The 14,108-nt window shown below is 32.2% G+C and overlaps 1 protein-coding gene across 1 annotated transcript in view; it reads left to right on the top strand.

Annotated features, from left to right (window-relative positions):
* Nucleotides 1-1,710: 1,710 nt before the first annotated feature.
* Nucleotides 1,711-14,108, top strand: part of LOC117217001 (hepatocyte nuclear factor 4-gamma) — a 50,535-nt gene continuing 38,137 nt past the window's right edge. The window contains exons 1-3 of the mRNA XM_033464243.1: nt 1,711-2,197; nt 3,158-3,306; nt 3,374-3,517. Of these exons, the coding sequence (XP_033320134.1) occupies nt 3,454-3,517 (64 nt within the window). The 5' untranslated portion in view covers nt 1,711-2,197; nt 3,158-3,306; nt 3,374-3,453. The remainder of the gene's footprint in view (nt 2,198-3,157; nt 3,307-3,373; nt 3,518-14,108) is intronic.

Raw genomic sequence — 14,108 nt, 5'->3', positions numbered from 1 at the left:
TCATTTATTACAGATAAAGCGATTTGCAAGGTTAACTATTACGGGTCATGATATGTTAAAGAATATTGGAACTTTTAAATTAAATTACATTTTTCATCAATTTACTTTATTTAATAACATATGTACATTCTTTAAGTACTTTAATACATATATTCTTCCGTTTTATAGGACATAACATATGAAAGAAAATTGTTATTCTGAAACGATCAAGTTTCCAATAATTTTGTCGTGCTCGTTATGAAAATTAGCAAGAACGTAGATATTCATTTATTTATTCAAGGTAGACGACTCGTTATTTTTTGCACGACTTTTTCTATCGGTCGTGTTAGAATCGTCGAAGATAGGGCACTGCATAAATAGAAAAGCTACGTAAAGAGATATAATTGAAGTATTTAAAAATTACACGTAAGTGGAGAAACATGAAACTAAGTAAGAAATATTGTATTAGATTCAATTATAATAAATTGAAATTATAATTATAATATAAATTAATCAATTATAATAAATTGTAAGTTTTTCAAATGTGAATTGTTTTGTGTTATTTTTATTATTAATTATAGCGATAAGAATTATCTTCAAAAGTCATATTTTATTTGTTATCAACAATTCTTAAAAACCGTTGAAAGAATTACCTGTGATAACTGCAAATTATTAACTGCATAATTTTTCGTAATACAGTTACTATCGTTTATTATAAAATAAGATATTATTATTATTATTAGCTGGAACTACAATAATAATAGAACAATAAAATTAAAGAATTTTTCGTATAATTATAGATTTCAATGAAAATATTTTGAACAGTAAATTTCTCTGCTATAACAAAAATGCAATGACATAATGGTGTCTTTAGTATAAATAATTAGTAAAATAGGATTTAGTAAAAATAAATAGGATCGACACGAATTAATTAATAGGATTAAAGGAATACCACTAAATTTTCTCCGTTAATTTAGCTTTAGTTTCTATAGTGATATAGCAACTTGTTAAGGAGAAACGTATAAAGTTATTTTTAATTGTTTCGAGACACTACACTTACACATATACACTTAACATACAACATATATACATATACAATATACATATAACATACAACATTATTTAACATACATGTAGATAGAATTCATTAATTATAATTATAAACGTCTACTTTGTCTGTAATGTCTTCTTCGAATGAAAAAAATTCGTTGAAATCTTGATCTATTATCAACAAATTAAATTTAACAAATGTTTATGTTAATGATTCTAATACAACACCGCCATACTAATCAATAAAATTTCAGTACATATATACGATACCCTGAATCATTAACAGAATCATAAAATCTTATATCCTTTTATAAACAATCTAAATCAGCCAACATCGACACAAGCAGGTCATAAACGTGTTTCATCTTGCCTGCAACGAAAATTAATCTGATATAGCCTTAAATGCAACGTTGAATATGTAAACATTGTTCCACATGCGATCGTGTAAATTCATCGGTGGATACTAATTCAATATTACGTAGAAGCTGTTCAATTGATATTCGTGCACAGCACACGTGACGCTCGACTGCGTAGCGTTCTAGCCATTCTAGCGAACGTACATATATGCTCTAATGAGATGTCCAAGTGAAACGTGGACAGACGGAACAGGAAACCAAATGACATTGTCCCCACGCGCGCAACTTAAAGGCGCGTCGAACGCCGGCGACGGTCGACACAACAGTAGTGCGATTGCTTTCCGGCTGATCGGATTCACCTGCCGTGAATCGATACTGCGCATGCGCATAATTCGCTTCGTTTTGCCCGCGCCGTGAATTGACGTAGCGCCAGCGCATAGTGTCGTTTCATTTCGCGCGCCGTAAATCGATGTTGCGCATGCGCGTCATGCCGTGAATTGACGGTGCGCTTGCGCGTATCGCCATTATTTCTTGTGTATTCATCGGCCTCGTCGCATACGACAGTGGATTTGTTTCACTATTAACAAGATATGACGGGGACCACGCGAACGACGAGTGAGAATGAATTACGCTCTTTTTTCGTCCTTTTCTGGAAAAACGATTGCTTGCTGCCAATGGTACTTCTTATCGATGCAGCTTACTTCGGAATTGATCGCATTGGATCGACGTTTACTTACTGAATCCTCTGATGGATTCACGTGTGTAGCATTTAAAACATGGAGGGGACGCCGCTCTTTTCATCGGCGTTATAGGTACATATCGAGGTTTGAGAACCAATAGACTATTGATATTGAATTATCCATGAAAAGTACTGGAACAAAAATCTTATGCATATATTGTGTGTATTATATAAAACATTCTGAGATTTTATTAGCGCTGTAGTGAGACACGACCGTCACGATAATATTAGTAAAACCTGCAATTTTCAAAGCACATCTGTATTTTATACTCGATCTTTAAATTAGAAATTCCCTTTGGTACCTCGAATATCAACGGATAAATTATGAATAAATTTTCCATCCAAACTGTTTCGTCACGATTATTGAAATAATAAATTTAAATCTATTTCGATTGAAAATTCTGTAAGTAAAGAAAATTTCGAAATAATGATTAAAAAATTTAGATATACACTAGCTCTCAAAAGTATTCGAACCATAGAAAACTTTTATATCCATACTATATGTATTACCCAAAACATTCTGAAGTGTTATTGGTACTGTAATCGTGTTTATCATAATAAGCACGATGTACAAAAATAACAATAATTCAATTTATTTGTGCCAAATATTCCGTTCTGTCTACGATAAGAGGAAGGAATATGAAAGAAAACTATTTGGCCTAGAATAATTTTCGACGATAGAACAACGAAGAATTGGGATCAAGGAACGTGTATCAGAAGGTTTTTTCGTGCGATTAAATCGATTGCTTTTTACAGCTGGCATTGATTCGTCCAAAACATTGACCCGATCAGTGACCCAAGTCTTTCTTGCTTCTCTTTTTACAGATCATTTTGTCCATAATACAAGACGTTCCACGCTAATTTAGAGAAATATTTATGCATGCATACTCCAAGCAGTTTCTCCTACGAAACTATATTTTGTTTTCTATACTTTTTACGTATGTTAGTCTATGCTTGTTTATAATTAATACAATAAACGAATAATCATTGGGCAATTCGTTTCAATCTGACCACCCGTTCGTTTCTGTTCCAGATAACAAATTCCCCCATCCGCGTGTCAACATGGCTGCTGTCTAATCTCCACCAAAAAAAAAAAAGAAAGAAAAAAGAAGTAAGAAGAACGATTGAGAGGAAAGACAGAAAAATCAAAGCGTCTCTGGACGATAACAAGTCAGGAAAAAAGTAAATATCTGCTATATCATAGCAGACATATTTCCGAAATATTCGCTGACCGATTGCCGGTTCGAAGGTAAAATCACGTGAAACATTCGTTGGCGGGTTAACAATCGCGCATGCGCAGATGTGTAGTGCATCTCCGGTGACCTTGAAATGGAGGAGCAGCCGCAGAATACCGAAGGACCATCGATAAACTCTTCTTCCCCCTCCGCGTACGGTGAGTAACTTTAAGACCTGTTAAAGTAATGATATAATGTTTTATTAAATACAACATTTATATGTAACAGAATAAGTATTTTATATATAACAGAATAACTTGAAGTATTAACGTACACTGCTCTATTCACTTGTACATCTCAAACAGGAATGAATTTGTTTTATTGCACATTCGTTCATTCAATACATACGCGACGCGCTCGTCTCATGGCGTTTTCCTTTTGTCTTCCTCTTTTTCACTTCCTCGCTCGTACAATACAGATGTACACACATCTATTTTCTAACAAGACCGTCCTTTTCTTTTTTCCTTTCTCTCTTTTCATCGAGTAGATAAAATATTTAAAATATATTTAAAATATAAGTAGATTAAATATTTAATAAGTTAATATTTAACTTATTTAATATTTAGATAAGTAGATAAATAAAGTCTATATAGTATATATAGATTATGTTTTAAAGCATATAAATATAGTCTATATCGTACATATAGGTTATGTTTTAAAGGATATAAGTATAGGCTGTTTCATGTGATAAGTAGCCTACGGATACTTATGCGAATTTTTATGGGCACAATGAAAAAATTGGAATCTAAACAGAGATGTTCTTCACTCACCAAATATTACAGCGAATACTACGCATGTTTCATACATTTTTATTTGTTATACAAATCCTGTGTATTTTTACATCTTTAAATTTTCCGTAAATGTATAAATGTCCCACGTTTAGTGATGACCGTTTGGTCCTTAATAGATTAATCGGCATCGCTTAGTTTTAGTAGACATCGAATCAATGAATGACTAAGTGCAATAATAATTACCTCCTTAGAATGAATAAATTATATTATAAATTCAAACTATTTATCAAAACGAATACTTATGTCTAAATTAAATATGCGAGTTGATGTTTTCTGTCAATTCAGCATTTTTCATTCCATCAACGCTACCAGGCATATTAGACAACTCAGAAGAAGACGCCGTAACAAATTAATAAGGAAAATAACAATTGAATGCAGTACGTGTGAATCAGCTTTTTATACAATAAATTTAAATTACTTATGTCGAAACATCGTTATAACTGGTATGGTGTAGAATCTGGAAAGTATTAATCGTCTTATTAAAATAAAACATTACTTTTACCGGAAGTTAGTGACAGAAGTTGTAGTGTAAGTTTCATTCCATAATATACATCGTTGTATAGAAATCGTTAATACACTAATCGCTAATACACTAAATCAAACACCGATTATATTTATGAAACGCGCTTATTTATAGGCTTGTTGGTATACAAAACCATCTTAAAGCCCGAAAGATAGTAAAAAATATAATTCCGACGGTATTAATAGCCATTAACGAGTTTCATTAATTATGAAAGTGTTAGCGGTGTGAATCGATACACGGTTATGCAATTAACATAGACATGCCATTGGTGTAAGTGTACGTTCGCTTGTCAGACGTGTGTCTCGTAAAAATTCTGTGTGAAACGGAGCGGGACTCGCGAATGATAAAGTTCCATCGCTCTGCTCTGTTCGAACAAGATAACCCGTGGACCCTCGGCTACGCAGCAGCCAAGCTAAATTGCAATTCGTCTTCGTCTTCACCCTCTTTACCTTAAACAAATCCAAGCTTCGGACACGTTTATCGATACACGGTATCATCGACGACCAATCCTTAGATTGGTGCATGTGAAATTGTTGTTTCTAAATGGTTGGAATTTGAAGGGTTGTTGACAACATACGTTATGATTATTGAAATCAGGTGAGGTGTCGCCCATTCTGTATAATTGTACCTTTTCAATGACTATTTGAATAATAAATGTACTTGTGTTTGGTAAAAGTCTGGTTTTTTACAGTTTGAACTTGGAGTTGGTGTATTGTTGGACATTGTACGATACTTTGAAATGCTATTAATTGATTAACTTTGCAGATCTCCTCGCCTCTTCTTCACCTTTGCATCTCTTCAGACATCTTCTATTTTATTTACGGAAAGCGTGGAATACACAAAAGATATAACAGTTCACTGGAACAATAAAACCAAATGTCTAAAGTGTATGTATATTTTAACAATATCTGTTGAAATATAACAACCATTTTGGGTCATAAAACCGAGGAGGACAGCAGAGTTAAAATTCATTACATAGTAAGGGTAATAACGTGTATATAATTTTCATAGTCAATTATATTTTCACTTGTATCTTCATCCGCCGTTTGATATTGTATCATTCTTTCTAGGACACTTTAGATTTTTGTGTTTTATGACAACAAAAAAGCAATGATAATAACATTTACGTAACGATGGAATTTTAGTCATAATAAGTGTCTTGGTTACGTTCATTTTTACATAATTACGTACTTATTCATATTTATTATTCAAATCCATCATACTTCTATTCATACATTAATGTATTCACCCCAGTGAAAAGTTTTGTTCGAGTTGAACAGAAGTTTGAAATGATTTGTAACGCTTCTGGCGTTTTCCAATACATAAAGGTATCGATTATGAAATATGTATAAGCGTAAGTAGGTCTTTGGAGAATATTGAGGAGGACGTTCAGCATCGAAGTTTGGTATAGATGAGTATTGGTATCTCCCTAAGAAATAAAATGAAGAATACAAAAATTGCGTTCCAGATTCTATTTATTAATTGCTAATATTTATATATTATATATTTATATATATATTATATTATTATATATTTATATATTTATATATTATATTATATATTGCTCATTAGAGCAATGAAAATCTGCACCTGAAGCTACTGTATCATGGACGAATGTTGAGTACTTTGAGCAATGATTCTGAAAGCCAAATTTTAAAAGACAGTGTTTGCGACATTGTCACATTTCTATGCTATCCAACTCACAAAATTGATTAACATAGCTTCTTACATTTTTTTTCTTAACAAATTTCAAACCTCCCAGCTTTGCAATAACTTCCACGTTGTTCAAGTAAAATTTTCAGAAAGCAACGAGGAAAAAGAACTAAAAATTCTTAATCCCAGTGTTACTTTATGAAATAGGAAAGGAAATACATATGAATTATAAAAGTTGAGAAAGTCATCATTACATTTAGCAAAGAATTTTTCCTAATTATTTATTATATTTAGGCAAATACAGATATTAGTAATATGTTAGCTAATAATGACATAAGTCATGATTTGCTTCTAATCTCGTCTGTGATGCAAAAATTATAGTTCTTTTGACTGTCTGTATTACGATACGACGAACATATGCTGTTTTCCTGGCCACAGGTAAATATTAATATTTACGTCTTCTCGACACCAATTTGTCATCTTATTCTAGCGTCGGACGCCAGCTTTTGTAGACTGCTTTTTAGTTTCTGCTTTTACGAATAAATTTAGAAATCCTTTTCACGTGCCTCTACGTGAATAACGTTCGGTATTTCGTTATTTTTCTACACCTGGTTTTCTACCTAAGAATAAACTTGCACTCAAGGCTGGCAAATGTTCGCATCTTCCAAAAAGTTTCATAGACACAAAATAAAAGTATAATCTCCACATCGGATTTACCATTACCCTAATCTACATCGGTAGACGCTTTATCGATATTTTGCAGTTATTTTTAATTAAATGCTCTTATCAATATCTGCCACTCGGTATTATTTGAAATATCTCTGCAAATTATTCTGGCGTAAACAAATGAAGTTTTGAAGTTTCTCTAGATATTTTAGGATCTTTCTACGCTGCAATTGCGTCAGCAAAGTAAATTCATTTTGTTAGAGGTAGCGACATTAATATTAACAGAGGAGGTTTTAAATAATCGTTCGGTGTAAGAAGGAATACACACAATGTACAGGCTATTGGTAAAAGTGGACGATATTTTCAGCGATTCAGGAAAGTAATCAAACATTTCTAAAAACCTTTATCACGTGTGTTGTATAGAAGATGAAATTTATGGTTGCCATTCGAATGTGCTAAATCTTTTTGCAATGTAAGGCTCGAATATTTTCGTCAGCCTTTACATATTTTAACATATATAATTAACAATATAAAAGATCTTTCTCGTCTTATGTCTACGTTCCACGACGTTCTACAACTATAATACATAGATATTTTTATCACTACACATAACTTTTTGAATATCCCATACTTAACCACCATAGCTATCTTTCTAAGACGAATTATCATTTATATTTTACATAAGTTCTTTATCTTATTGTCAGCCGATATGTGTCATTAATTTTTCAAATTATCACTGTTTAGAAATAGAGTCAACCTTGATTCATGAAAAAGTTTACTTTTCAGATCTGTTCCGATTATAGCCAGTAAATAAGCAATAGACGGCATTTTATTGGTAAACGGGAAAATAGTGGAAAATTGTATAGGACAAGCGTTCTGATTCATCGAAAAATCTTTGATAGTCAGTGTGTATTTACTATTTTGGTGTTTATGACGATTAGTGATAATTTCATGATTAATTTTAGATAAATTTTTCCATTTAGTATTTTCCTTTTTTAGATTACTCGTTTGTGAATAACGTGCTCAATTTCGATAATCATCTGATGAACGAAGGAAGTTTCCAATACGAATATATCTTCTCTTGTTTTTAATTGGGGTTCAATCTCGTACCTACAAAGTTATTACCACGCTGTAAGAGGATATATCGTGTACGAAATATCAATATTGTACGGATTTTCCGAATAATTTGGTTTCCTTGATAAACATTGGTAAATCGCGGATTCCGTTCTATCTCTGTTAAAATATTTGTTATTTCATTTTGGACCCCTTTTCCCTACGATAGATACTAATTCCACTAATACTACTAATGACAGTTTACTGATCGCTATGATAACAGCGATAGAACGTTAAATGTAAAATTAGTTCCGATTAAAATTAGATTTTAATTCGTGTAGATTATAAGCAAGGAAACTAAATGTGAAGTTAGTACTTGTAGTATCGTTAACTACAATGAACACATGTTACATCGTGTATCGTGAATTACCAGTTGTTATTTGGCGAGTAGCAGCGATAACTTTCAGAAGGATATCGATTACCGTATAATCCTCTTAATTCAGATATGTTTCAGCTGATTTGATCGATAACGTTTATCGTGCTAAGTCGTTGTCTTCAAGAAACTGGAAGAAGAAAAATAACGATGGAGTAGGATAAACGTTATATGAAACTCAATTACATTATTGTCTAAAACATGTATTGTTTCAATCTTTCTATCTTACATTTTAAAGATAGTCGAGATGAAGATAGTCGCGATGGAAATCATGATCCGAATTATTAAAAAAACTGCCAAGTAATTGTGCGGAAAAGAAGACCTCAGCAGCAATTTTATTGCATTTCGGATATGTTACAGACGGTGCTGAGTAACATGCACTTTATCGGAAATCCTGGTTCGAAAGTTAAGATAAAATAAAATAGGAAATGGTATTTGTTAGATTACATTTACTTCGATATAAGTGGTTAAAAATGAAATTACCATAGGATTGCGACCCTAGTAGCGATGAGATGCGGTCAGGTTAGGTTAGGTTAGATTCCATTCATAAGTAGGGAGGGTTAAACTCTCAGACTCTTTAAAAGACCTAACCTAACGTAACCTAACTTTCGAATCACGATCGTTTCACGCCTCAGACTGAGTACATACTGCTCAGGACCTTTCCCTCTATAATATATCTCAAGGTTAAGGTCATTGGAGTCGAGGCCCTCTTTTGTGCATACTTACCGAAAGCTGCATTACATGCAAAGGAATTTTGTATAAATTCATGTTTTGCGACAGAATTATCATTTTATTTAATTTCCCCCGTCGCAGCTTGGAAATGGTCGTGGTTTTACAATATTTTCTCAAGCTCACACGTACTTACAATTTTCTCTGAGGTTTGTTCCTCAATCAGACGAAGCCTATTGCAAGTGAGGTATTCTCAGCGGATCGTGGATATTTATTCAAATTCACATTTTTATGAATATAATTAAAAAAATAGAACGTAGGTAGGACATTGCTTTACCTATTGATAAATGTGGTACTTTGAGATGCTTTGTCATTTAAACGAGACACTATATTTTAATAAGATACTGTATAATTTTTAAGCTTTGCTTTATCGTTACAAATTTAAAGCATTGCTTTATTTGCGATCTACTTTTTCCTACGTGTCTACGATACCTGTGAGCAGAAACTTCGAGAAAAGTGAACCGTTCGTAGAGAAGAGTCGAAGACGATCAGTCAATAGCAGGAAGAAAAGGTGAATTTATTTTATACTTATGTATCCAACTCTGCCATTCCCTGTAGGTCATTTTTACTTAATTGCATTTGTTTTCATCGTTATACGATCTCTATAGTCTGAGAGAAAACATGTTAATTCCAGCTTTATGTTAAATCATTTTCTCAAGACATTGAAAATATTTTCTATCTTTCGGATTTATGTAGCCACGCGTCTAGAGTTACAAAATGATATTAAAGTCTAAATATAAAATTCATATCATCGCAATATTCTCGTAGATTTATTCCATATTGCTGCCATTTCCTCAACTTCTTTCGTCATACTGATTTAATTATATACATAGACATCTTCCTTCGTGACTTCTAAAAACTGTTGAACTTCTGAAAAACATCACCTCCGCGCTGGTCTCCGGATAATCATTTTTAATCGACGAGTAAAAAACGATGTGTTGGGATCGAAATTCAAGAGAATTCATATTTAACGACTCTCAGGGTAAAAATAACTCTCTTATTTACTATTTTCGTGAAGGTAAAAGATGCAAGCTAATTAGCTGCCCAGAGCCATGTTGGAGAACGCAAGCATAATCAATGTGGCGGACATTCTCCAGGGTTATCGCGTGACCTCTTCGTTTATAAACTTTATTGTAAGCAACCTTCAGTTCGCCATGCGCTCGAAACGTGTCACGATTTGTTAATTCGAGGTTTTCCTCCTTCTTTTTCAACAATTCCCCTGCGCTTCTTTCGCCTTTCTGTTCGATGATTAAACTGGACGCTTCATTTAACTATACGACATATACAATACAAAGAACAAAGAAGTTTTCTAAATATTTACTTGTTTATTATTTATCATCCCCAGAGTTATTATAATCTCAATTATTATTATTATTATCTTATTAAATTATTATAATCTTAAGAATGTGTATAATTATTATAATAATAATTATAATTGTATTATAATTGTCCAAGTCTCAAACACTTTCAAACAAGGACGAAATACATTATCGAATAATATTCATTAACATTTACAATTGACATTTATTCGAAATGAATAAATGTAAACCAGAAGCCATTTCATGATCCAAAATTCGTTAAACTCCAATTGCTCTGGACGATGTGTTTTTCCGGGAAGCTACGCTTCAGCGATTTATATTACATCGTAAAACGACGTTATTAATAGCTCGAATCGCCTGTTTTCTTTGTTAAATCTACTGAATTACAATATTTCCAACGTGTAAAACGATTCTATACTTTCAGCTCTAGACGTTACCAAATGGGGAAATCCAATTACTAAACTAATTACGATTACTGATAAGCATAACCGATAAGAACATTTTGAAAAGTCTGTTAAACAGACGAGCCATTGAAATCCTGTTTGCCCGGTTAACCACATCTCATATCGAAATTGAAGATACCGCCATAGAGCTAACCCACAAGGGACAGGCTGGGTAAACCAGGTACGTCGGTCTGCCATAAAGAGGCTCTAAAATCATTTCACAGAATTCTTAATGATCGTTGGAACAATTGGTGGGAAGGTTCATGCACTATATACAATATACATTGTATTAAAAACGATACTTATCAAACGAGTCGTGCATTATTGTTTGATAGGAAATATCGAGTGACCTTATCTAGACTAAGGATTGGTTATGCAAATTTTACGTAGGTTTTATTGAAAGAAGAAGACCAGACAATACTTAGTGGATGCGGTGTAACAAACTCAGTGGAACACACCGTCGCATCTTGCCAGAAATATCAATGGGAAAGAAGATTCTATCGGGCGAAGGAAAATCTTAAGAAACCACTGGCATCGTAAAGTTTGGATATTTTTGAAACGTATCAGTATAGTTCTGTTCGCATACTCTAACACGTAATCTTAAGTAATTACTGTTAGGTAATGTGTGGTTGCTAATGACTCAAATGGGTCGATGTAGTAAGTGAAGGACCTAAGTGACAGGGGAAAAAACAATTGAATATTTACTAATTTTACTATTTCTACAGATAGTTGCGCCGTTCTTATGTCGTACCGCTGTAAATTCATTTCTTCTTTCTTCAAAGTCGCTTCAAGATCGTAATGTCAAGGATCGTTGAACTTGTTCCGATATCGACTACAATATTACGTTACAAAAAAGCAAGCGCTGATATGGGAGAAAATATCGATGACCTTGAAAAGCCCTTCAAAAAGACTTTGGGTCAGCTTTTCTTATCATCTGATAAAGTTCACGTTTTCTTCTTGTCGTTAATTCTTGTCACCAGCGCAATTAATTTTTATATCGTCAAGTAATTTTTACGCGCATAAAAATTATCGTATGCGTCTCTCACAGCGAGCGTAATTAGTTGTGAAATTCGCGCAAACAATCAATTGCAAATATTAGAATCGTTAACAGCGTAATCTTCGCGACGTGTAACGATATCCAACCTGATTTTATCCGAAAAAAAGTTATCAAGATGTTCGTTTACTTCGTTCAAAACAGCTTTCCATCTCTGATATTCCTATTCGAATTATATTTTCGATTTAAGTATGTCATTTTGATCGATGTAACATGAATATTTTTGAAGTTGATGATGATACCAATTCACATTTCCTAATACAGATCTTTTACACGAAACATGATAAGTACAAGCAATCTTCGAATCGCAACATGTAGAGTGTTCCCTTATCTTATTTTCGTTTTTGAAATAATACATGTGAAATCTTGAAGTATTCTCAAGAAGAAAAGAATAAGCTAAATATTTAATTTTTTTTTTTTAATTTTAATATCAGATTAATATTTTTATTTATTTATTTATTTATTCCTTTTCGGTCACATCCCCTGATAAGGTATTACAGCGACTACAATGAAATTTTCTACATATATAAATATCTAAGTAGTATTTACATGTTTAATTTGCTACAATTACCGTTGTTGGCTGCTAAATAATTAGTTAATTACTAGTTAGTTAGCGAATTAATACGTTCAAGTGATTGCTTCATGTATATCTGTTCTTAATTTATGTTAGAAGGTGTTGTGTGTTCTGCCAGAAGTTATTCTATTAGCAGTTAGTTATTGGAGCATAGCGTTGCTTGTCTTTAGTATACTTAATATTACATTACTTTTCATTTTCCTAATATAAGTCTATTCGTCTTAGAATAATACCTTAGCATTTCTAGAAGCAGTGCACATGTCACGTTTGTCCTTGTGTGCAATTTTTTCCTCCATATTTTTTCAAATAATTTGGTTACGAAAGTCTATAAAAAAATACTTATGAAAAAGTTAAATATGCAAAAATATCCAGAATGACGTCGGGAAAACCTTAGTATACGTCTATTAAACTTCTATTTTAGTGCGATATTTTTTTACTTGCGGTGATAAAAATTTGAATTTTGCATAAATAACACGCGAGCTAAGTAATCTATAAAACCAATCGCACGTCTTTAAGTTTAAGGCCGCGATATCCCAGCAATCGCGATTCAATCGGCAAGATATTTAGATCTCGATTAATTTTTTTTTATACAAATTCAGCCCCGTATCTATTGTACTATAATTGCCGTGACGTTCTATATATAAATTTTACGTACTAATGTGCGTACAGTAAGATTATGTATTTATAAAATCCGTGAGAAAAACTTGACGTAAAATTTCCATAATGTTCGACATTAAATAGAAATGTGGTTGAAGTATCTAATCGTTTATGTAACTTTGACACGTTGACCTAATGTTTTATCTTTGAACATTATAAATGTAACAGTAGGGATTATTATGTGGTGTATATTGTAAGCAACAATTTTGTTATCGAGTTTGATTCCGTGACTGTAACAATACTAATATCTCTATGATGATAAGACACTTTATAGGAGAATTTTGTGCATTTTTTTTTATCATTTCTCGGCCGATATCTTTTTCTTACTTAGATATCAAATATTAAGATTGAAACAATTTATAATTACACGCGTCGATCTTTTTCAAATTGCAACGCTATTTCGAAATAATAAAATTATAACGATCGGATTATTAATTATACACGTACATATACACGTACATTATAGTTTGTTGAAATAATTTTCTCTCGGGCATTAGATAATCATACATTATGATAAATTTTTTTTTATACAATAAGAATATTATAAAGATTGTTAATAAATTATTAGCGTCAATATATATTGAATATGTATTCAGAGAAATGTCCATCATTTTACTTAGTATCTATCTATTATTATACTTTGTTATGTCGTAATTATTTTAATTACTAACAATAACATTTGTTATTTATACCGGCCTTTTTAATTCAAACTAATCTGTTTATGTTATTTCTTATTCAGTAAATATCTTCCTTATAACAATATAATATTTTATCTGAATAATTGTTTATTGGATTTCTCTAGACGCAAGTAAATTATCACTTATAATTTGTTCTCATCTTAGTGATTAACTTAT

The sequence above is a fragment of the Bombus bifarius genome, unplaced genomic scaffold (genome assembly GCF_011952205.1).
Source record: "Bombus bifarius isolate JDL3187 unplaced genomic scaffold, Bbif_JDL3187 scf7180000007974, whole genome shotgun sequence".
NCBI classification, from domain to species: Eukaryota; Metazoa; Arthropoda; class Insecta; order Hymenoptera; family Apidae; genus Bombus; species Bombus bifarius.
Note: the sequence above shows the minus strand (reverse complement) of the source record. Positions and strands in the feature narration are given on the sequence as shown.